This window comes from Antechinus flavipes, chromosome 6 (assembly GCF_016432865.1).
Source record: "Antechinus flavipes isolate AdamAnt ecotype Samford, QLD, Australia chromosome 6, AdamAnt_v2, whole genome shotgun sequence".
Lineage (NCBI taxonomy): Eukaryota > Metazoa > Chordata > Mammalia > Dasyuromorphia > Dasyuridae > Antechinus > Antechinus flavipes.
In genome coordinates this window covers 164,911,253-164,937,493 of record NC_067403.1, presented here as the reverse complement: position 1 = coordinate 164,937,493, position 26,241 = coordinate 164,911,253, and the positions used below count along the sequence as shown (strand labels likewise).

Below are 26,241 nucleotides of genomic sequence, written 5' to 3'. Positions count from 1 at the left end.
TATATAGTCATGTATATATAAATATATATAAACATACATACACACACATATATATTTTCCCCCCTCTTTTCTCCTTAGTACAGCCCATGTCAAAAAGACTGTCATCTAAAAGCCCTAATAGCATTTAAGTGATGGAAGGTCCCATTGAAGATCCTAAGAACCTTGCCACCAGAGGGTGCTCTGTAATGGGACTAATGTCTATCAGAGTTTTCCCACAACATGGCAGATGTGGACCTGGGCTTATCTCTTAGGACTGGGATTAACTTTTCCCAAGGACAACAAAGCAGCCCCCCAGGGGCCCGTGTTTATCTTGATGCTGACCAGATGAGTTTTTAAGGTTTTGTAGGAGGAGGATACATTTACCAAAGCTGTGGCTCAGGGCCTCTGTATCCTTAGTGCATGGGACAGAGTCGATCTTCTCTTTAACTGTTCAGTGACTATGAGTTTGTCTTCAAACTGAACTTGAACTGAGAGTGGGGACTTAGGCTAACTCTTACACATGTGCACATCACGGGCTGATCATGTACTTACACATTATGCCGCTAGATCATAGAGCATAATATATTGATGCTATACACATCGCATGTTGATTATGTGCATATTACCCTTAAAATAATCAAGAAAAGTGATATAATAGATATCTTAGATGTATTGAGTATTCCGGGAGAATCTTCCAAAAAAGCAAAATTTTTTGAATTTACACCGGAAAAGAAATTGCTATCATGGAAAATAATGATTAACAAAAGACAACTGAAGAAATAACAGTAGAACACAATGGTGATTTGTAAACAGCTCAGAAGAAAATAAAACTACTTTCTAGCACATCAAATAGTCCAGCTTCAAATGATGGTTTTCTAGTGGCCATCTTCCATGCCACAGTATTAAACTTCATTATTATTTTAAATAATTTATATTAGTAAAAGTGAGTTTGCTAACCAGCAGCCAACTCAGTACCTTATGGGATTGGGAAAACATATCACATCATACACTCAAAACAAACTCAGTAGACAGCACCGGATCAGTCTTTTTCTGCCAATACTGATTAAGCTTCTTGGATTATTGAGCAAAGTCTTCTAACTGGAGGATTTGTCCTCTTTTTGTTTCTAAGTGAACAACTTTCTATGAGTCAGCACTGAGTCTTAGCATGTCCCATTAGCAGCAAATCTCCAGCCCAAATAATGCAAAAGGATGCATGTACACATGGACAAAAATTCTCTCTCTTTTTCTCTCTTTCTCTTTTCTTCAGATACAAAGTGACTCATTCTCACGGAGAGTCCAAGAAAGATGGATTACATGGCAGTTCCAATAGCTTAAAAGGATTCTGTCAAAGCTGTCCTCAGTCAGTGTCTGAGTCTCACACATGATGACTTAATCTGTCATCTGTGGGAAGTCTGTCCTCCATTTGTTCTCAAATAAATTTGCTTTCCAGATTCACATAAGCTCTCCTTCCATCTGCTGGGTTCAGGGCACCCGTCACTTTCCTACCACTGGATGCTGAAAACAACAATGATGACGTGATATATTCCCAAAGGAGCTAATACACAGCAGCGATGGTGTTAGCTACAGCAATGGACATCTCTCACATTATGCTCTGCCTAAGAAGTTGGACCTGAAAGAGAAATTAAACCATCGATTAGAGAATATCATGGATCATAGGGGGTGAGCCTGTTTATACTTGTTCTGTAGCTTATTTTTACATACTTAGAAAATGGAAAAAAAGGTCCTAGGATTGTGTTTTTTAAAATCACTTTATTCTGGATATTAGATGATACTTTCCTTCATGAGTTGAAAGGCAAACGAATTTAGATGAAGGAGAATTAGAAAAGGGTATCATTAAACTAATCTTTAAAAGAGGCTACTTCATGCAGTTCCATGTCAGAAACTGAACAGAGACAGATTTTTTCTTTGATCTGAGGGAAAATAATGATGGAAATATGGCATCTACCAATTGAGGATACATTAAAGAATTACAAACTCCTTAATTTCTTGTTACTTAGCTTTTAACTCTGAAAATATGAGGCAATAATTAATAGAACTATTATTTTAAAAAACCCAATTTTTTTTTTGGGGGGGAGAATTTTTAAGCTAAATGGGATTGCTTTAACCTGGATGGATTCCATAGATAAGTAGTTTGGCATTTCCTATTGATTTATCTAACACACACACACACACACACACACACACACACACACACACAGGAATTAAGAGAGAAAAAATAGTTAATTGGCCAAGGAGTTTATTCAGTGGTTTTCTGGTTCCTGTTGGAGTCTTTATGTCCATTATAATATCTCTCCTAAAATTCAATCTGTGGGGCAGCTAGGTGGTGCAGTGGATAAGAGCACCAACCCTGAAGTCAGGAGGACCTGAGTTCAAATCTGGTCTCAGACACTTTAACACTTCCTAGTTGTATGACCCTGGGCAAGTCACTTAACTCCAACTGCCTCAGCAAAAAAAAAAAAAAAAAAAATTCAATCTATGCACAAGGCCAGCTTGGTGGCAAGGAGCTCTTAGTTAAGAACCCCCTCATGAGGATTTCAAGCAGAGAAGCTAGATGATCAATTAGCTGCCATGTGACATCATGCTGGAGATTTTCTTATAAGCTGGACTATTATGGCCACTGAGGTACTTTCAAACTGCAGTTTTGAAACACTGGACTCATTCTTCTTTAGCATGTACTCTGGACTTACTCTACCACTCTTCAGTTCATTCCATCCTGGGAATTCATATACATGAAGTGTCATTCTACATTCTGGTTTCTGCATTCTGAGCAGATGGCTCCTCCTAGAATCTCCATTTATAGAGGGTACCCTTGTCTCATTCTTTTCTACGTTATTCTTGGAACTTTCTCTGCCACTTTGTATGACTTGTGGCAGATACCTTTCTTTCCAAACTTTTCCTTCTTTCACACACTACCTTCCCCATTAGAATATAAGCTCTCTGAAGGTAGGGATTATCATTCTTTCTATTTGTATTTATATCCCATCATTTAACATAATGCCTGGTACACAGTAAATATTTAATACATGCTAATTGACTTGGACTGAGTCAGAAAAGCTGGCTTAAATTTTCTGACAGTTACATATCAGCTATGTGGCCAGGTCACTTAACAGTAAGGATAGCCTTCAGTAACTTCATTTGTAAAATGGGAAAAATAATAATTGTACTACCCATCTCACATGGTCATTGAGCTGATCAAGTGACAATGTGCCCAACTATCATCTTTTTCATCTGACCAAACTATTCAGATGAACCACAGTCAGACTTTTAAAAAAAGACAAATGGCTTGGAGGACAACTTCAATACTTTTTTTTTTTTTTTAAAGAAGGCAATCAGAACCTTAAGCTTTTAAAGGCAACCAACAAGCAAAACCAGGAAAGATTCCAGTTCTGTCTTTTGTCTCTTTTTCCTATAATGTTAATTAGAATGGGAGATTATATTGAAAATATACCCCTATTCCTAAGACATTGTACAATCACAGTATATTTGACATATTGAAAGAAGCACTAGTAGATAGTTCTCTACAAAAATTAGACTACTACTAAGTATCTGACTAGTTACACTTCCATAATTACAGGCTAGCGGTCAGTTTCTAAGATATGTAACTGTAGAGAGTGAAAGTATGAGTTTCTGAATGTTGGGTGAATAGTGTCTAACGCTTCTGTTTCCTTTCCTGTAATTGAAAAATTAATTATTAAACAATTTCTTCAGAATTCTCATTGCATTTTCCAATAAGGTGAGGGATAATTCATAGTGTGAATATTGAATTTTTAGTATCTTTCAGTGGAAAATTTTGGCAAATTTAGACAAGAGCTATCTTTTATCCTGACTCATTCCTAAATATACATCTAACTTAAAATAGGTTTGATTAATGGTCCCCCCAAAAAGCTGAAGGAAGACTAGCTTCAAGGCCTCTAAAATTTGGATAAAAATATTCTAGTGGAAAGATTTAAAATTCCTGAATACTTTTGTACTAAAAATGCAAATAAAAACAAGATTATAGTGTCTTTGAACAACAAACTTACTTATGTTAACCCTTTAAAAAAAACCTCCTCTCTTGACTTTGCTTGATAAACATTCTTTCACAAATAACATGATCACAGATCACAGAGGTGAAAGTGACCTCGGAAATGATCTGGTCCAAATTGTACCCTCATTTTAATTAAAGAAATTGAAGCCTAGAGGTTTGCAACCAGATCAAGATTATACAATTAGCTTAGCCAGGGAAGGTGGAAAAGGGAAGAGTAGGTAAAATCATCCCTAGACCCCAAAGTCCTGCTTCCTTGTCCAAAGTTCATTTCATTATACCATGGGTTAAGAATAATTCATTTCAGAATATGAAATAAGTGAGAGGAAAAAATAAAACTCAGATAGTTACTTAACTGTCAGTTTCAAAAATAAAGTGACAGAAGTGTACCAACACCCAGGATAATAGTGAATCTACATGGGCTTTCCATGCACTATGGAGAAGAGGAGTTCATTGTAAGGGAGGCAATATAGAGAAGGGAGTTCATGTGGGTCACACTGAAAATTTTAGGAGATTTCGCAGAACCACATAGAGTGACAGACCATTTCATTTTTGTCTTTAATTGAGGGACTATAGTTAGACCATTATCTCACTTAGATTTGTTGATAAGCAACAACCTTTGGCACATACCTTAGAGACTTCCATCTGTCCTTTTCTGTGTTATTTTCTGGGCCTTCACTTTCATAGGAAGCCAGGTAAAGAGCTGCAATTAGGAAGAAGAGAGATATTAGCAAAGTAGACTGTACTCATCGCAAACATTCAATTACCCAACTGCACCACTATATGATAAACACTAAAGACGGATTTGTGGATACCCAATTCCATTAAGAATATAGGTATCACTCACTTCTGATAATGTGGTGACTGAGTTCAGAAAGAAAAGCTTTTTCAGAACAGAGCTTATTAAAATGCTTAGGAGAGAATTCATGCTGCATGCATACCCAAAGACATCCAAGAATCAGAGACAAGAGGGAAAGAGAAAAACTATTTCTTGATTTTCCAAAACTTTTTTAAACTAGAAGAATTGCACGTGTTTAATCTATATCAGATCATTTGCTCTCTTAGAGAGGGGGAAGGAGGGAAGAGAGGGAGAAAAATTTGGAACACAAGATTTTTTTTTTTTGGAACACAACATTTTGCAATGGTGAATATTGAAAACTATCTTTGCATGTATTTGGAAAAATAAAGTACTATTAAAATAAAAAAAACAAATAACAAGAAACATATCAACATAAAAAACAAAAACAACAACGAAAATTTCTTTAAACTAATAAGAAAATAACATTACTGGGCTGACTTTTCAGTTTTGTAAATTTCATTATTCATTGCTCTCACTTCACTCATCAGACATTATCCAGAGTTGTCTCTTTTAGAGAAAGTTCAAAAGTATCAGCTAACCCTGAATAATATAAATCCCCAAATTACAGTTCACTGAACTAAAAAAACAGAAACTAGAATAAACTCTTGATCATGCTGACGATCATAAAGGGAACAGGTAATCAGAGGACAGGAAGAATCAAGGACCATGTGCAGCCATTCTGATAATTATAAGAGCAATGTCAAGAGAGATTTTCAACTGAACGTGATGCTCACCATCCTCACTGAAGACTGGAACAGTGAGCAGATACTGCAATGTTTTCCGCTCTCTCTCAAAGGGACACTCTACTTGTTTCCATATCATAAATTCACTCACTTGTTTGGCCAGTTCCCAGAATTTCTGAAAGATAAAGGAGGAAATACATAAATCAAATCTGAAAGGTCCTCACTAATATAAGAAGGAACCAATTCTATTTAAAGTATTTTATCAATGTGAGTGTTATCATTCTTTCTTTAGTTCAAAATAGTGTTGTGAGATTTCCCAGTGGTTCTTATCCATTACCATAAAGGTTCTATCTCTACCCATAAAGAATTCTGTAAGAATCAAACTCCTGAATTGTAGGACCTGTATATTAGTTTTGTTACTTTGTGTTTCTAATATGCTTAACTTCCTTCTCTGTCATCTTCAAGACAATCAATTCATTATACATGTAGTCCTACAGAAAAAAATCTAATTTCTCTTCCAAATGACAGACCTTTCCATATTTGGGGAAAGCTTTAACACCCATGGTAGACATATAACATTTTCAAAGTTTTGAGGTACAAGGAAATAAAGTCAACAATAAAAGTACCTCAAAAGAAAATTCAGTCTTTCTTTTTATTATTCAGAGGTCATGGAAAAGTCTGATGTTGATATCTCTCAGGGGCACCACTGGGAACATGAATATGACTTTATAGGAGAGACACATAAGTTGGTTGATAAGATGCTGCGTTACCCTGCTTTTTAATAAATTGCTTTTTGTATACTAGGCAACTAGGTGGTGCCACAGATTAATCATTTTGTATTTATTTGGTGATAACTCAATTAAGAACATGGAATTAAGCAAAAGAACATTTAGGGAATTAGGTGGTTTGGTGGAGAAAGTGATGGAAGTGATAAGAGTCAGGAAGACCTGAATTTAAACCACACCTGAGACACTTACTAGCTGTGTGAATGAATATAAAATGAATATTTAATCCACTCACCTCAAAGTTAATATGACCATTCGGAAGGCGATTTGCACAGCCCTCATTGAGGAAATAGATATCTTTGATAAAAAGACTGAAGAAGGGTATCACAATCTAAAGAAAACACAAAATTCTGGTTTTTCTTACGTAAAGAAATGTGTCCAATAATGAAAAGAGATCAAAATCTTAACAGTAATTATAGGATAATAGTAACAATTTTTCCTAGGCAATATTATAGGATATTACCAGGCAAGAGACTTTCATTCAGTGGGAGGAAACTGCCTCAGTTTCCTACTTGAAGGATTCTAATAAACTCGAGTAAATAATTCTAAATAATTTTAGTAAAAGAGACAAGTCAGTGATTCCATTTTACAATTAGAAGCTATTAAAGAATCCCTAAGCAAAGTGATGGGGAATTTTGAGGATGGGAATGAACTGGGGTCAGGGGAGAAATGATTGAAATATCCTAGTGGGAATGAAAAAGAAGCTTGTGATAGGTTTATTCCCAATTCCACAGATGAAAATTAGAACAAAATCTCACACAAAATCTAACTATTTTCACCTTCTTTATTATACACAATATATTTAATAGATGGTTATCAATTCCAGGTCTAGGGTACACACTATTTTAATATGAACAAGCATCTGTGGAAACCCTATCTTCCTCCATCTCCAAAAACCTTTGCCCACTGAGAAGGTAAAACACTGGAATAGCCCAGAATTTCCAGGGCCAGCTGCTGCTTTCTAGTGAGAAAATATGATCTATATTTTACAAGTCGTGACAGCTACCTCAAATGGAAATCATACAAATACCATTGTATGGATCCTAGGAGAAATATACAAAAGAGGAGAGGGAAGAGGGTTGTTTTGCCTTTATCCTCTCCTTTCCATCTTGGGGTCTCCTCCTTCACCCCATTTGCCATTTGACTAATGCCTTCCTATTCCCTAAGCAAACAGGAAAACATCTGATATCGATTATGTTTTCATGTAGGGGTCAGCAAACATGGCCCAAAGGCCACAAACAGGAACCGTTCTTAGCTTTCAGGCCATACAAAAACAGGCAGCTTGCAGGTCACAGTTTTGCTGACTACTTCTCTAGTGTGATTGAATTAGTTATCTTAAGCAAAAGTTGTTGCTTTAAGCATTTCCTTTCTAACTATGGAATGACAGACCTCCACAATTAGTAGAAGCCTTTCAGCTACCAGCAAGCTGGTGAGGAGCTCTGATAGACTATTCAAATTTGGGTTGACTGTTATCACATTTGTAGCTAAAAAAAAAAATACAATGGGTAAGTTGTTACTGATTTTTTTCCCATTCAGTCACACAAAAATCAGAGAGACTTTATTGCATGATATCTGCGTCATGCATGAGGTGGTACATTGGGTAAAATACCAGGTCTGGAATCAGGAAGACTCCTCTTCCAGTTCAAATCCAACCTCAGACACTTATTAACTGTGTGATCTTGGGGGCAAGAACTTGACCCTCTCTGCCTCAGTCCCCTTATCTATAAAGTAAGCTAGAGAAAAAAATTGGCTCTAGTATCTTTGCCAGGAAAATCCCTAATGAGGTCATGAAGAGTTAGCCATGAGTGAAATGACTAAAGAACAACAACAAAATGTTGGGAACAAATTCTTTCTTAATATGTTATTGCAAGCTTTTGGATAACATTTTACTATTTAGCAAACTATATCATAGTATTTTCATTATTATTTCACTATTATTATAATACCGTAAACTACAGTAATCACTGATTAACAGTTCTTTCTCATTGTTTAGTCTCTTCCTAGTTTAGGTATCAAGCCATTCTATGAATGGTTGATAGAATTCACTTTTAAGTTGATCTGGTCTTGGGATTTTTTCTTTGAGAATTCACTTGTTACTTGCTCAATTCATTTTTCTAGAACTGAGTTATTAAAAGTATTACTTGTTCAGTTAATCTTAGATGTTCACCTATTTCAAAGTTTTGTTGCCATATAATTAGGTATATTAATTTCTGAGAGTTTTCTTTTATTTTCCTTTCTTTTGTTGAGAATTTTTAAAAATTTAGTTTGTTCTTTTCTTTTTAACCAGATGACATATTTACCTTTATTTTAAAATTTTTTTCAAGATCAGTTTCTAATTTAATTGATCAGTTCAATTTCTTGTTCCCGATTTTGTCAATCTCCTCTTTGATTTTCAGGAGGGTTGATTTAAAACTAGTTATTTTTTAATGTAATCTTTCCTCAATCTTTTATTTTATTCTTTTGAAGATAACTCAATTTGCCTTGGTAAACAACAGTGAAATATAATAGGCACCAGGAAATAAAATAATTAAAAATAAATAGTTCTTATTTCCAAGGAGAAAGATAAGGTTTGGGCCTTCTTCTTCCATGTTCACATAGGACTCTTCTGAAAGCTAATAGGGAAACAGATGGGTGAAGACAAGGAGAGCAGGGCAGTATATCAAAAACTTTAATGCAGTTGTCAAGGCATAGTTACCAAGTTAACTATTAACAAAAAAATAGAAAAGCTTCTCACTCATGGTCAATTCATAGTATTATTTATCATACCCTCTCTTTTAATTGTATCTTTTCCTCCTAGGTATTAAAGGAAGTGAATATAGTAGGGCTCCTCTGGTGTGTCCAAAAAAAAAATGAGAAGCACAATAAAAGAACTGACATTACTTTTCATTTTGGAACAAAACATGTGGTCTCTCACACTTAAAAAGTCTCTTGTATCAGTCTATTTTTGCAACCTACCTTCTCCCTGCTGCTGTGAGCTGTCAAAGACCTTTGTGCTGCTGCTCGGAGAGCTGTTCGGTAATTATAAAAATTGCTTGAAGGGTCCATCTGATGCTGCACACAGAAAAGAAATAGCATTGCTACTCAGCATCTCCTGATAATAAAAGACAATTATATTTTGTCTAAAAATGATAATTTTTAAAATAGCAAGCTTGTTTCTGTGAAGGCGCTTAGATTAGAGGTAGAGTTTATTTTTAATGTAGAGGATAGATGGTAAAGTATAAACCTTTTTAGATGTCTTCAGATTTTAATATTTGTAGGAATTGATAAGCTTTAATGCTGAGTAGTCCAAATTCATAGAACGTTAATATTTGGAAATAAATCCATCACTGGTAATTAATTATCAAATAACATTAGAAAAACTCACTAATTTCACAATGAGTCTTAACCTGGGATCCATGAACTTAAAAAAATTCTGGTGACTACTTTGATACAATCAGTTTCTTTTGTATACCCAGACATCTTGTTTTATGCATTATGCTGAGAGGAAGTCCATAGGCTTCACCAGACTTCCAGGAGGGTCCATATGTTACAAAAAAGTTTTAGAACCCTTGATCTAAAGGATAATGAGCATTGAGTTGGTTAGAGAAATGTAATGAAGCTTCATTCTGTCAGCCTCTGCAGATAAACTGCTATTTGCATTTGATGAAAAAAAATCACTAATAAAACATTGGATGAATAAGTTATAGTATATGAATGTAATAGAATATTATTGTTCTATGAGAAATAATAAGCAGGTTAATTTCAGAAAAGCCTGGAAAGACTTACATGAACTGATGCTGAGTGAAGTGAGCAGAACCTGGGGAATCTTGTACACAGTAACAAGATTATGTGATGATCAACTGTGATGGATTTGGCTATTTTCAATAATGAGATATGATTCAAGGCAATTTCAATAGATTTATGATGGAGAGAGCCATCCACATCCAGATAGAAGACTGTAGAGACTGAATATGGTTCACAGCATAATATTTTCACCTTTTTGGGGTTGTTGTTTGCTTGGTTTTTTTAATCTCATTTTTATTCCTTTTAAATCTGATTTTTCTTGTGTAGCAAGATAAGAATTTATCATTTAGAAGAAATGCACATATTTAACTTATATTGGATTACTTGCTGTCCAGAGGAAGGAGAAAAATTTGGAACACAAGATTTTGCAAGGGTGAATGTTGAAAACTATCTTTGCGTGTGTTTTGAAAAAATGAAAAGTTATTATTATTTAAAAAAACTAATAAACCATTGAAGGAGAAATGAAATGAAACCTATTGGAGCAATGCTAGTAAATATGAAGTCACTCATATAAGTTGTGTGACCTTGGATCAGGCAATGAATTTTTTGGTGCTTGAGCACTAATGCTAAAAATTGAAGAAAAGGTACTGAATTTGCACTTGTAGAAAACGTTTTTTTACATGGGAATTTGCCAAATCATGCAATCACAGGTGCAGTCCCTGCCCTATTCTTAGCTATTCATAACAACAACAGCATCTAATATTTGACTAGAGATGGAGTGGGGAAATGAATGGATTACTGGCGTGCAAGTCAGGAAGTCCTGTCCCCAATTCACACAATTTACACTAGTCAATTTAACCTTTGAATATTCCTGGATAACTCTCTAATATCTTAAGTTGCAGAAAGGTTACCAGAATGCATTGGGAAGAGTTTTCCTAAACTTGAAGCTCCGTATCAAACATATCACAGGTCGAGAGAGAGAGAGAGGGAGAGCTGAGGAAAGTGGGAGAAGGAGAAACAGAGAGAGAGAGATACAGAGAGATAAAGCCCAGAGAAATAGACAGAGAGGGATAAAGATACAGAGAGAGAGAAGGTGGGAGAGGGAAAGATACAGGGAGACAAAGAGCAAAGAATGAAGAGAGGGAAGGAGGGAGGAAGAGAAAGATAGAGAAAAGGATGGAGAGAGGGAGGGAAAGGAAGAGGGGGAAGGAAGGAGAGAGAAAGAGAAGAATACAGAATAATATTAAGGGAATGGAGCATTAGGAAACTTGGGTTTTAATCCCATCTAATATATTTGCATTCTATGTGACTTTGGTAAATTCTGCTAAGTTTCAGTTTCCTATCTATAAAATGTATATGCTTGTGTGTCTCTCTGTCTGTGTATACTATTGCATATAATATATAATGGGCTTTATTAAAATGAGTACATAGATATGGAATATTATATGTATATGTTTATATACATATGTGTGTATATGGTTTTATTAAAATGAATATACAAAGCCTACACCATTATTCCACAAAGTTGTTTTGAGGTTGTATGCTATAAAAACCAGTCATTATTTCCAAATAATGCTTTGAGATTTATATTATTAATAACAGTAACTATTTAGATATTGAGAGTTATGTGAGTTTTTTCTCTCAAAGTCCTCAAATTTTGCAAACTTCCTCTCTTCTGCCACATCAAGTTTTATACCCAATGCTGCTAGTCGAAATATAGTTCAACAAATTAATTCTATTGATAACATCGTTTTTAAAAAGGGAAAACTGCCCACTCATGATGAATCCAGGGCCTTGTTTGTGTCTCCCATCTCCTCTAATTGCATCTCTCTTTACCCTGGGTCTTAAAAAAATGATTATTCTAGGTCTCTTTGGTGGTTTAAAGCCAGATCCATCCAAGAAAATGGGAAAATTGCTTCCCTTTGCAAGAGCCCAAGGATGCTGGGATCCCTTCAGAACATCAAATATATTTACCTCAAGAATGTCAAACTTGGCAGTCTTCACTTTGGCCCAGGTTTTCTTTAGCCGTGAGACAGGGCTCATATTCATACCAGCTTTCCATGTAAAATTAAAAAATAAAAAGACAAATCAAATGCAGAACTTTATTCTAAATTCTGATTCTAAAAAAGTGCCCATTATCAATAATGTTTCTGCAAATGACTACAGATTGTAAACTCTAGTGACTATACTTTCTATTCCTCAATCTCATGCTCATGCCAACTTTCCATGTAAAATTAAAAAAGAAAAAAAAAACAAATCAAATGTAGAGATCTATTCTAAATTCTGATTCTAAAAAAGTGCCCATTATCAATAATGCTTCTGCAAGTAACTACAGATTGTAAACTCTAGTAAGTATACTTTCTATTCCTTATTCCCCTCTTCTCCCCACTTCCCACCTTGTGACTGCTCTATTATTTGGCACACAGCAGGAGTTCAATCGAGTTTTAATAAATTAAATGCAAATGTCTTTAGAATTAAATAGGAAAATTGCTCCCAATGGCCCAAATGATTTTAGGTCTCTGATATTCATACTTTAAGAAAAAGAGATAGATACTCTGGTATTACCCTATATTAAAAAGAAAATTACAGACTGGTACAAAAAAGGTAAAGACTGGACCTGGAATCAGGAAGATCTGAGTTCAAATGAGATCTCAGATATTTCTTAGCTGTGTGAACATAGATCATTTAACGTCTCTGCACTTCAGTTTTCTCATCTGTAAAATGAGGATTATAATAGCATCTACCTTACAAGTTGAAAATGAAATGAGATAATCTTTGGAAAGCACTTAGCACAACAGTGCCTGGCTACAAATATTTTATAATCCTATGTATTTTATTTCATGCATTTAAAAATATTATTCTGTCTAGGGACCCATATGTTTCACCAGACTGACACAAAAATTATTAAGGACCCCTGCAGTTTAAATGGATGACTTGATTTTTTTTCTCATTTCTATTTAATTCTCCAGCTAAAGTGGCAATGAACTTTGTTGGATTTTTTTTTTTTGTCACTATGTGTTAAAGATTTTTTTTAAATGGCAGAGGGGAAGAGAGAAAAAAGACCCAAATTACAGACATAATTCCATTTTGTCAATCCTCTAATTTTATTTATCTAAGTCAGCCATATCTATACTTCTTCAAATACTATTTGGATTCTATTTTTGTCCAAGACCCTACACCTCATATATAATCTTTCCAAACCCTTGTAAGAAGTGCTTCTGCTGTCTTTAATTATACAAAATCAGTCAGTCAGTATGGAAGAGGAAGGAAGGAAAAAAAGGGAAAAATTTACATGATAATTTCATTATAATTTTAAAAGGAATAGCAAGCTGTACATCTATTATGTACTCTATTATGCACAGTTTCATTATGCTGTTATGGAAATACTTGTTTTATTCCATAAGTTAAAAATTAAATGAATTACTATTTTTTAAAAAGTCAGTTATTCAATAAGCATTTATTAAGCACCTACTGTGTAACAGACACTGTGTTATGTCATAGAAGATAAGGAGAAAAGCAACTACAGTTTGCTCTCAAAGAGATGATGATCTAAAGCGAGAGCAAAGTACCTGTACAAAAGGAGCAAGGCTAATGGGAGATGATGGTAAGAACTTATGTCAAAATATTCTTAGACAAATGATGAGAAGTCTGAAAGCATTGCCTTTAGAAATATATGTCTCCCTTTCCTTTCCCTCCCAATTACACTGCCAGCAAGCTGAGGATTGACAAGTTTCAAGATGGACCAATGCTAATTAAGGTGTTCCAGGTGTCTTACAAAGCTGCCTCTCTGTGACTTTAAAAGGTGTTTTATATATTTTTTCTTTTAAGAGTTCCAGTCTGGCAAAATTTATAAAACCCTCATCTTCTGCTCATTTTTGATTGACAGTTGTTTTTTCTATCAATCCCCATTATGAGGAAAATGGCAGGACCCTTCTGAACATACTCACATATTATTGCCATCAAGGAGTTAAAGTTTCCAATGTTGAAACACTCTCGGGCAACATCAATGAAATATTCAATCATTCTTGCTCGATGCTTCTTTTTCACAGGCTGAAAAAAAATAGCAATAGATTGTGACCTACCAAAGGATGGACAGAAAGCCAAGACAACCAGTATGGAGGGGCAAGTACATGCTGGAAAGCCAATGCAATGATTACTGAGATCAACAAAAGGAAGGCTGGAAAGGCAACACAAAGACTACTGAACAGGTCTACCAGAGGATGGATGTAAATGCAATACAGTGACTATTGACAAGATCAATGAGGGCTAGCTGCTAGAGGACAGGACAGGATCTGACTCTCACCATGCAAATTTCAGTGGCAACTAAGTAGCTGAGTCGATTAAACCATTCCACATAAGCTTCAAGGTTTCGTGTCTTTTTTGGCTCATCGTAACAACTCTGAAGAAACCCAAGGAAAAAAACAGAAGTTATTATTACTAATTATTAGAAGAAAGGAAAGGCTAAAATCAGAAAACCTGGAGGAAATGATATAGTAAAATATTTTGCCTCTATTCAAGGGTATGATGGTAAAAATTTAACAACCAGATCTCTAGAGGAAAAAATACATGGCACTTTTGAAGTTTAATCTACATTACTAAAATTCTCTCCATTACTTTCTTATATTATATATATATATATATATATATATATATATATATATATAAAATCAAGGCACCCAGATGTTAAATGACTTTGCTTAGTAGGTGACATAGGTAAGATCTTATATAAGTTTCGAAGTCTGCCTACATGGTTTTTTCCACTATCCCAAGGTGCCTCTTACTCTCATTACTATGAGGATTTCAAAGTCCTCCCCATCTCTGGGACTCAATCAAAAGTAAAGCAGTTTTTCCCATTCCCAGTGCCTTGTACATGGGAAGTGCTGAATACATGAAGGTGTCCCAAAAGTTTTAATGCTGTTTAAAATTTTGACAGCTTAAAATTATCTTTAAAATAGTGTTACAGATGGTATCCCATAAGTCTTAGTGCAGTTTTAAGTTTTAATGGCTTAAAATTATTAAAGGGGGTAAGGTGTGTGTCCATATTTTAACCTGTTAAACTTTAATATATTAAACCTCCACTAAGACCTTTGGAACACCCTGTATAAAACTTTATTGAATGGAACACATGACAAGCTAGGTGGAATATAAGGGAGAAGCAGAAATGTTGGAATTTGTGATCTCTTAAGGTTGTAAAGAAAAGCCTTCACCAAACAATCATTAGAAACCACAAGGCACTTAGCTCAAAAGCAAAGTTCCAAATCAGGTTAATTATTCTTTGCTTTCTCTCTGGAAAGTCCCCTTTTAGCCTTTCATTGATGAATTTGATCTTTAGCCTCCTGTGCTGCGAAGAATAATAAGGACAAAAGATTGTTACCCTTGTTTTCCCAGGATGGTGAATTCTAGGAGAGTTCAGAATGTTCACTTACTGTCTGATGAACAAAAATGTGTCTTACACATTTAGAGAGAGAGAAGCATTTGAAAGATTTATATGTTTGCTGGCTTCTCCCTGACAATAAGTAAATCATTTAACGAGGAGATCTAACCACATTTTAAGAAAAGAAAAAATATTTCTAACAACTATTTGTCAGCCAGGTAAGTTTCCCTACATTGTCCTTTTATCTGGATCTAAAGGTAAGTGACTTCTATTTTCTAACAATAGTTGCTAAAACTATGACATTTATCACCATCAAAATCAAGCATCAAAATCTAGTTATAATTACTAAAGTTCCCCAGGAGGGAGAAAGAGGCAAAAAAAAAAAAAAATCCATGATGAGCTAAGGCACTTGGGAGAAGCACCTATTGCCACAAATTAAAAACAAAACAAATATTGTTTATTAAACTTGTTCATAGTAAACTGGGGTAAGGAAGTTCCTAGAAGCTCCAAGATTCTATTCTATAGAGTTCAGTACAGTAGGCTCACAGATGCAATTTTAGCTTCTTAGAGAGTAATTGCAATGGTCTTTTACCTTGTCATTGTCCAAAGGATCCTTCTGTAAAAATGCCTGGACAAATTCTTCTGGTCCAATATAATTGAGTCTCTCCTGAAAAATTTAAAAACAAAACAAATCATGGCAAATTAGCAATTTTCCCAACTACATAATTAAACAGGAGAGGCAATGTATCCTAGTGGATAGAGAGCCGATCTTGGAACCAGGATGATTTGGGGTGAAGTCTATCTTTGGCACATATGGATGGCCATACTAGGTAAGTCACTTAACCTATTAATTCCCTGCACAATTTTCTAAGATTATAGGTTGCAGTATGGGTGCAGATTTAATTGAGTAGAGGGAGTTTCCTCACTGTGAAGTTTCCTATACCAATGCCATGTCTGATTCAAAAGTAAAAGCATTGACTATTGGCAACTATACTGTTTTTCAAGTTGTCCTGAGAGAAAGGCTTTCCCTCAATTGTTTTAAGGATTTTATTTGGAAGAAAATGGTTCTCTTCTCTAGTGAGTTCTTTGTGTTGGTCTTGGAAAAAATCTTTTTTGGTCTATTATGAAGCAGCCTATCTGGCTGGGATTAGAATAAGAGGAAGGAATAAAGAAGGAAATGGGATCACTTTGCAGTTCCTCATTGATTAGGTGAAGTGAAATTGACACATGTGCCTATTCTTGATTGCAAATATAAAAATTAAATACAAAAGTTTTTTGGATTAGCTACCATTTTGAATTATTCACTTCTCAGATGCCTACCATTACTATGAATAATCAAAAGTTTGAAGGAAGGCATGATGATTTAGTAAAATAACTTGTGGATGTCCCATTAGCCTGTGGGGCCCTCACTCTTTTTAACACATAGTAGGCATTTAATAATACTTGTTGACTGACTGGGTGTAAAGTGGAGAAAAAGCAGCTATCTTACCAGTTCTATGTGAGTCAACTGTTGTGCCAATGTGTAAGGATCACTGCAGATGGTAATTATATCTCTTTGTATTGACTGCGGTTTGGACTTGAGAACTGTAAGCCGATCTGTGGACGTTGCATTAATTTTTGCGAGGACCTCCTCATACTGGCCAAGAGTAGCGAGCTTACGGATCAGACTCTGTATCATCTGCTGAACAGTCTTCCTGTATGTCTGCCATGACACAAAAGAAGAGAAACTATTGCAAAGAGTTTCAGATTTTTTTTTTAAACATCATAATTATTAGAGTCTACATGGCTGTCTTGCAACATCCATATTACAGGTCTGTTCTGATCACTAGAGCTTATTTGGTCCTGCTCTCTGGTGACCTTGGTTGCAAGCTAAAGGCCCCAGGGACATGGCAGAAAGAACTGAAACTTCTCTATCAACAATCCTTAGTCCTGGGTCTGCAATGAGATTTGTCAGGAAAGAATTCAGTTACTCAATGTAGACTCTCTAGGCCATCCTAAGTGTGGAGGACGTAACACATGGGACAGGTAAATTCATTTCATTCCTTAGTATGTTCTAGTATTGAACAGGGAACCAGTAACATTTGCTAGATCTTCTCACCAAGTACTGCCATCCCCTCCTTGTTACCATGACCACCCAAAACTACTAGTGACATTTAGAATGAGAAATCAGGACATTCTCCTCTCCCCAACCAAACCAGACGCTTTGTTCATCATAGCAGCTCTGAAGGAGCTCAGATAAGGCAAGACAAAGAGAAAATGAATTTTTTATACACTAGCCTGAGGTGCACAAGACAATTTTCCTTTCAATACAGAAGTTAATTTGTTTTCACATTAAAGGAACCAATTTAATCTAACAATTTACACAGCTTTGTTTGTTCATTCAAAAAATATTCATCGAGTGCCGTCTATATAAAGAGTTTAAATTATTTTTCCAGTGTCTCTGAGGAGTTAATGCCCAATCCTGCAATACTATTCTACTTATCTGAGAAAACTTCTTAATCTTCTGTCTCTAAAAAAATACTCATTTTGAAATTTCCCCACAGACAGGACCTTCTTGGGTCACAGATATGTTGGGTATGTAGAAGGGCTATTGTTATTTTCTTAGGGAAAGGTAATTGCTACTTTCTTTAAGAGATGATTCCACTCATCAACAGCCCTTTCAGGATTCCTCTCTGGCTCATACTCCAGCCCCTGCCCACGTGCAGAAATAGCTTTCTAGGACTACCAGATGGAATGGCAATTAGAATCTGAATAACCTGCCCATTGCAACTTCTCAGCAGGTCATCAGCTGAGTGTACCAGAGACAGGCAATGGACAGCCAGAAGAAAAGAGCTGGACTCAATTAGGAATAACTCCTACTGCTTCCTTCACTTCTCATGAACAGTAAACACATCCAAAAGGGAACTCAAGGTATTAGGTACAGGATCTTTCATCCTTGTGCAAAGGTCAGGGGAAGAGTCAAGTCAAGGGGGGTAAAATGAAGATCTAAGATGGAAAAGAATGCTAATGTGCTGCTTAGAGAGAAGTAGAATATAAATGAAGAGCATTGTGAAACACATGGAGAAAGTCATCAAAGGCCATTCAGAGAACAAAGAACTAGCGAGCATTTATATTTCCATTCCTGAATAATTACTATTCCTACAGAGCTCAGTTATAGAAGCCTAACTCCCTGTTAAATGTTTTTCTATGTTCATTTTTTTTACTGTCAAATATTTACTCCCCCTCCCCGATTTTAAATACTGATGACAGCAATTAACTGGAAAATCAAGTCAGAATTTAAATATAAAAGTAACTCCTATCACCTAGAGTTATTTGTCACATAACTACCAATATCAGCTTCAATTCATATTTTGGTTACATGGGATGTCACTGGAGAAAAAGACAATGTGCTAAGCCCAATTATATAGATTTGTCCTAGTAGAAAAATTTACTAGGAAAAAAAATCTGAAGATACTGTCATCACTGATGAGTAAAAAGTCTCATCTCCAATCTAGGGAAAAATCTGACACCTTCTAATGATTGATACCTAGAATGTTAGAGTTGAAAGAGGCTCTGAAAACCATTTAGTCACAATTCTCATTTTATAATGAAGAAAAATCAGGTCCAGGAAGTTAAATAGTCACCCCTAAGATCACAAAATTAGAGCAAGGATAGCACAAGAACCAAGCCAGGCCATTGTTTTTACTGACTCTAAGGCAACACAGAGAGAAAATAATGAAACTATAAAATGATAATTTAATGGAGTGGTAGTGTGAGCCTCTGCCCAATTTACCTTTGCCCCCAGCCATGATCCAGCTTTAATCAATAGTAAATAAGAGCAGTAGAACAACTAGGATAAAAATCAGCAGCTCCCCCCAAAAACAACAACAATAAAAACTACCAAACAAACAAAAAACCAAACTCAATAACTCAGTTAGCGATGGATAAACCCAGTAACAAATTCCTTCTGGCAAGAATTTCAATAAAAATTATATTATAGTTTTTCCTTGCCCTGACCATGTTTTTGTTTAATATGTTTACAAGAGTTTTTTTTAAATACTAAATGCTACAATATTTTCAAATGGATACTTTAATTAAAATATTAAAATTCATATGATTTTTAAAAATTGGCAGAAAACAAAAGGAGATATTGACAATGATGATGAAAAATGTTTATGTAGTCAATGTTAGAGGCACTGTGGGAAGTTAATTATACACTGTCATAGTTGACCACCATGTTGGTTGATTTTGCTAAAGTTTTTCTTTTTCTTTTTTATTCTGTTACATATTTCAGAAAGTGAAGTTTCCTTAATTCTTCTACACCCTTTGCCTCATCACTAATCACAGCTTGTCTAGCCCTGACTTATTCCCAGATTTATCTATTTCACTCCTATTTAAGTTTTGTTGAAAGAAGCTGTGCCTTTTACCTTTTTTAAAAAAAAAATCACTGACACTTAGGCACAGTGCCTAGCACATAATAAACACTTAAAAATAGTGTGTGTTTGTTTTTTTAAACTGATTGGCAAACTTTAATGCTTTAGGCTGATTTTTGATACTCTAAGTTATGAAGATGTCAACTCTTAATGGTAGAAAAAATTTCCTTACTAGGGAGTTTCCTATACCAATAAAATCTCAGGTTCAGTCCCAATACCTTAAACAATCATTTCCCACTGGATATACAAGGCAAAACTCTGACATACTTCAAGTCTTGATCAAAAACAAAGCAGAGACTAAACATTCTAGAGCTGTAAAATCTAGACCCAAGAGTGAGTCAGTAAATATTTAACAACCAGTTTGGGGATACACACATGACACACTTTTAATTTGCATTATTAATATTTTCTCATCACTTTCTTAAGTCTAGACAATCAAGAAAACAATAAATCAAGCCCTGATTGTAGTAACTGAAGAGTAAATGCTTATAGTGAAAATCTGGATATTCCTGTCTATACCATATAGCTCATCGAGTTCAACATACTCATTCAGCACAATTTCCCACATTTCTTTGATCTAGTTGGGCTAAATTAACAGACTTAGGGTCACCAACCTCCTCTCCATTGGCTATTCGATGAGTAAGGTCTTTCAAATTCCTCATCATTCTTTCATCTCGAAAATCATATGGAAATGTCTCAGTCCATTCTGTTAGGAGTTGAAGAATTTTGGGTGCGATTTTTCGAATTTGGCTCTAGAAAGAAAAAAAAGAAAAATCATATCATTGCTTTCCACCAGAGAAGGCTACTAAGGAATAATCATGTAAATAAAAATTCTGTTGGCTGGGAATATAGGTGAGAGGAAACTAAAATTAGAGGATGAGTCTATGTTTCCATGGTTTTCTTTGTTATATCACTCTCAAATGGATAATTAAATAAAGGGATACAACCAGAAACAATCTAAGGCATTTTTTTACTTCCCTTTAAAAAAACCCATTCCTTGTAATCTATGCAGACGCATGATGAGATGCAATATGGTATAATGAACTCTGGACTTCAAACTGTGGTTCAGATCTGCCTTTTACTAGCTGTGTGATTGGGCATGATAGCTGTCTCATCTATGAAACAGGACAAACATTTCTGTACTACCCACCTCATGAAGCTGCTGTAAAAAAGCACTTTGTTAATTACATAAAATGCTATTTTAATAATTTTAATTTAATTAACTGGAGAATCTAGGTGGAACAAAAGATAGTGCTAAGTCCAGAGCTAGGAAGATTTGAGTTCAAATCTAGCTTCAGATACTTCCTAGCTGTGTGATTCTGGGCAAGTCACTTAACCTCTGTTCACCTCAGTTTCTTCATCTGTAAGATGGGAATAATAATAGCATCTGGGTTGTTGTGAGAATCAAATGAGATAATATTTGCTTTTAATGAATTCCATGCTATGTCTACTTAACTTAAGAACTATTAAGTTCTTATTAATTAAATAATTAAGTTCTGTTAATAGTACATAAAGTTCAGAAGGGTCACACTATGAAATGTGTTTGTCACACTTGGCAACAAAACTGAATTAATATTTCCAGATTTCATCCTTACCTTGTCCAAAGTGGGATCACTTAACCTCTGGTGCTCAAAGCACAAATGGCAAACCTTGGCCATTAGTTCAAATGGATGCATGAACAAACGAGAACTGAGTAGAAAGGTAAATATATATGTTCTCTGCGGGCAAAAGAAAAAGGTAAATATAAATTAAGAGAAATTGTAGGTTCACATTCCTGACAAAATATATGTCTCCTACATAGTGAATTTATCATCAATTCAGCAGTAACTTTGCAATATAGTATAAACATCATGTATATAGGTATGAATTTTTAACTATAGAATTCAAGCTGGAATAAGAGGTACTGTGCGTGATGGAATTACATATTTTATTACAGCTAAGTTAGTTCAATATATACTTTAAGGGTTGTATTTAAACACTGGATTTTCTTTCCCTATATATTCTTAGGTGGATAGACTATAAGCTCTTTTGAGAACCAGACAGTTTTGTTTTTGTCTTTGTAGCTCCAGTGCTTGGTACCCAGTAGGTAATTAATAAATATACAATTACATGAGAAATCCTCATCACATTTAAAAAGGAGGTGAGAGTTGAGAGCTTGGGTCCTAAGGTTATCCAGCAGATATTTGTATTTGGTCTTGAAGATGTGAGAATAGGCAACGTGACTATCATCCATTCTTCTAAAGTCACCAGACTTGTATTAAAAATCCAACCCAACATGCACCAAGGGCTTTTTTAAAAAATTACAATATAATAAGTTAACTCCTTTTAAACTTAAGAAAAAAACAACACACCCTATGAGCAGCAGCACACTGAAAGGAATGCTTGAGCTAGAACATTTGAAAGCAGGTCTGTCAAGTAATCTATTTGTTTGCTCAAGAACTGAGTTTGAGTACAACATACCACTATATACTTTACTGTAAACTTCTTGTCTCCTTGGAAGCCAGTAATGAGGCAAGGACTGTTTGTTACAGTCCTTTCAGAATTTCTATGAACCAAGGAACCCCACAGAGTTTCATTTTTTCCCTCAAGCAGCTCATAAACAATTAAGGAATTGAACAAGAAATCCTTCTTACTTTTGATTATAAGTAACCATGTGGTATTATTTCTGAAAAGACCTTACAAGAAATCATAAACACACATAGCTTAGCAATAGTCATTATAGCAAAAAGAAGGCTATTCTTTTCACAGAATCTTTTATTAGGGATTATCACATTTTAAAAAGCATTGAAAATGACCAAGATGTCCAATTGGGGTGGGTGGGTGGTTTTTTTTTTTTTTTATGAGGACTTAATAATCCTGCCTCTCCTTACCCAAATACCTCCTCCCACAAATCACAAAGAGTTTCTCAGTAAGTCATTCCAATTCTAAGGATAATTCTAAAAAATGAGAGGGCCAGAGAAAAAAGCTGGCTCATGGCCAAAGATCCATACAATCACCAATGAAGTATGGCTTCAGTCTGAACCTTTTAAATGCTAAACGCTAAAAGTTACCATCTTTTCATACAGCCCATTCTCTCTCTGTCTCCAAATAGATACATATATTATATTTCATACATTAGAATGCTAGGACTTAATGAACAGAAATGAAATGGTAATAGTCCAAAGGAGAATCAATGAATGTAAAGAAAGAGAAAGAGAGAAAGAGAGAGAGAGAGAAAAAAGAGAGAGAGAGAGAAAAAAACGAGAGAAAGAGAAAGAAAGAGAGAGAGAGAGAGAGAGAGAGAGAGAGAGAGAGAGAGAGAGAGAAAGAGAGAGAGATAGACAACCTTGGAAATAGAGTTAGATTTAAATCTCGCCCATCTCTAACACAAATAACCCAGGGGCAAGCCATTTAACTATTCATTAGACACTTCTCTAAAATGTTTTGTCCATGGATAGGGCTTTCTCACTGGAAGTTCCCTATAACAATGACACCACAGGTCTAAGCCCCAAAATCTTAAGATAGAGAATGTACAAGGATTATTCTGACAAGAGTCAGGAAGAGCCTCCATTTGCATGACAACAGAACTAGGGGTCTTTTAAAAGCTTCAGTAAATTAAACAAATTGGAAATATAGTAACGTCTGTGAAAATTCTGCTGTGCTAAAAGAAATGAGTAAAAAATACAGCTTCAAAGTGACATGGAACGATTTAGATGAACTGATACAGGATGAAATGAGCAAAACCAGAAGAACACTTCATATTATAACATTAATATTATAAAAAACAATCTTGAAAGATATTGATCAACTATATAATCAACCATGATTCCAGAGGACTGATAAATAAATTAAAAAATGATAATCTCATGACAATGAGATGATGGGATCAACATGCAGAATAAGACTATATTTTTTAAAATTTATTTTTATTTTCGCTGAGGCAATTGGGGTTAAGTGAGTTGTCCAGGGTCACACAGGAACGTTAAGTGTCTGAGGCCAAATTTGAACTCAGTCCTCTTGATTTTAGGGAAGGCTATGTTTTTAGGCATGACCCATGGGGGATTTATATAATTTGCTTTATTATACTTCTGTGAGTTAAGGGTTTTTTGTTTCTTTCTTGGGGGGTAGAGAGAAGTGGGAGAGATAAAAACAAATATTTTTGAATAATGAATAATTTTAAAATGAAATAATACAATTAAAAAATTAACTCAAATACATATTGCCAATTTAGCCTCAAGGTATTGAATTAGATCATCAGGAATGAATGTGGCACAATTCTCAATCATAGGGATTCAAATTCTATGATATCATTGCAGTTTCTCTATCCCCATCTTTGGGGGAAAGGTGGGAGAAGAAGGGGTTCAGATACTTACATCAGGATAATAGTCTATGCTGGGTACTAAGTGCTGGATGAGGGCTTCCAGGGATCCTGATAGCAAATTGTTGTCATGGTAATACAATCCTTCACAGCTATCTTCTTTGGACTGATACAGGGGCCTGTTATATCCACTGCTGTCAAACATCACAGCAAAGGGAGGAGTCTGAGGCATTTTTTCCTGAAGGCAAATAGAGAGAAGGGAGGAAAACAACTATCAGTAATACGCAATAAAGAGAAAACAACCCTTAGTACATACTGAATAATGGGAAGGGAGGGAGAAAGCACTTCCAAAGATGAGTTTTAAGTGTGATAAGGGATTGGAACAAGGAAGATAACATTTTTTTCCTCCAGTTTATCAAAAAGAAACAAACAAACCTACACATAAATGCCCTTGGTAACTTAAGCTCACTAAATCAAATACAAGAAAATATTTATTTAACCCAATGGTGCAGATGCCATTTAAAATGTATATTCCCAGTCGTGAAATTTAAAAAAAAAATCAATTAAAATGATTCAGCTTCTAGTTGCTTGGGCAAATTAGTTGGTTTTAAAAAAGAGAGACTAAATTGAGAAAATTAATTTGTCCATGCATGCAGTGGGGCAGATGCTACATGTCTAGCAGCAAAAAAGATTTAATGCCTCTGGTCTTCATTGGAAGACCAGATGCTACTGATTTTCTCTTCTTTGTGTCAAATCCTATTGGGAAGAAACTCTCTTGAAAGCCCCAGTCCTCAGTCAACACCAGTCTATGAAGGCATCTTATTTTAGGAACAAGGAGTAATGTGACATCTTTGAGATAAGTAGCTTCTCTCCATCTGTGTGCCTGGAAACTCACAAAGCACTTTTCAGAGAGAGCTCAGGGTGAATTAGGGCTATTAAGTTATTAGTGAGATTCCTAGGACATAATGCCCTGCCCAAAGAGAGCACAGACTCTCTGCTCCTGGCAGCAGGCCTGGACAATGGAGACATTCAGAGCCGCACAAGACCGGGCGATTGAGTAGGTAAACAATGTGGGGAAGCTGTCCACCGCGGCTGGGCCGGGCAGGGCCCAGAAGTGGGGAGGGGAGGCAGGGCAGAGGAGCTGGGGAGGGGGCTGCTCCACGGAGAATGCAACCTGTACTAACGCCCCCTTTCAAGATTGCCAAAATGGATTTGCATCAAAATGGAGAGAAGTCAAGGGACTTTGTCTGAAAATTCACTCCTTGCATCTGTTCAAGCTGGGTTTGATTCCCTACAGAGAAGAAAATGAGGGTTGAGAGTGGTAAAAAGAACAGAATGGTGAGACCACGTGCCACGGGTGGGCAGAACCAGGCAGCAGAGGGCCAAATGGGCGGATGAAAACGTCCATCAGGATCCGGCCCTACACCTTTTCTTTTACAAAAATAAAGCAAGAGCAAAAAGGGAGACCAGAGATTAAGCGGGCTGTCCTTCCTGACCATCTACTAACTAAGGCTGGGGTGGAACTCAATAGGAGATAATGGACCACTGATGGGAGGCAAGTCCTTGGTGAGAATTTCCCCACGTGGAGGAGCCTGGCCCCGGGTCATCATTGTTGGGACAGCTGGGGATGATTTCAACAGCCGAAGGATCTGAAACAGCAAGGAATTCAAAGCACACGAAGACCAAAGGTTCTTAACCTTTTTGTGTGTCATGGACTTCCCCCCTCCCCTTTGGCATTCTAGCTCTTCTCAAAATAATGTTTTTAAATGTACAAAATAAACCACAGAGGATTGCAAAGGAAACCCAAGTTTAGTGAAAATAAAGATGTAATTACTTCCCAATTGAAGTTCATAGACTCTGAAACCTACCCCCAGACCTCCCTTGGAGGTGGATGGGAACTTAGACTATCTATCTATCTATCTATCTATCTATCTATCTATCTATCTATCTATCTATCTATCTATCTATGTGTGTATCCACTACTGCTAAAAACTTTATTCTGAATAATATACAATGTTAAAAACCAGAATTCTATTTTCAGTTCAAATTACCAGGTATGTACATGGGCTATCAAGGGATCTAAT

The 26,241-nt window shown here is 35.6% G+C and overlaps 1 protein-coding gene across 1 annotated transcript in view; it reads right to left on the bottom strand.

The window, feature by feature from the left end:
- Positions 1 to 629: 629 nt before the first annotated feature.
- RASGEF1B (RasGEF domain family member 1B) overlaps positions 630 to 26,241 on the bottom strand; it is a 41,900-nt gene continuing 16,288 nt past the window's right edge. The window contains exons 2-14 of the mRNA XM_051964732.1: positions 24,213 to 24,395; positions 21,456 to 21,578; positions 20,475 to 20,612; positions 16,938 to 17,150; positions 16,041 to 16,115; positions 14,378 to 14,473; positions 14,022 to 14,124; positions 12,049 to 12,128; positions 9,307 to 9,402; positions 6,587 to 6,682; positions 5,618 to 5,741; positions 4,655 to 4,727; positions 630 to 1,609 (exon numbers count right to left, since the gene is read on the bottom strand). Coding sequence (XP_051820692.1) covers positions 1,585 to 1,609; positions 4,655 to 4,727; positions 5,618 to 5,741; positions 6,587 to 6,682; positions 9,307 to 9,402; positions 12,049 to 12,128; positions 14,022 to 14,124; positions 14,378 to 14,473; positions 16,041 to 16,115; positions 16,938 to 17,150; positions 20,475 to 20,612; positions 21,456 to 21,578; positions 24,213 to 24,389 — 1,419 coding nt within the window. The 5' untranslated portion in view covers positions 24,390 to 24,395 and the 3' untranslated portion in view covers positions 630 to 1,584. The remainder of the gene's footprint in view (positions 1,610 to 4,654; positions 4,728 to 5,617; positions 5,742 to 6,586; positions 6,683 to 9,306; positions 9,403 to 12,048; positions 12,129 to 14,021; positions 14,125 to 14,377; positions 14,474 to 16,040; positions 16,116 to 16,937; positions 17,151 to 20,474; positions 20,613 to 21,455; positions 21,579 to 24,212; positions 24,396 to 26,241) is intronic.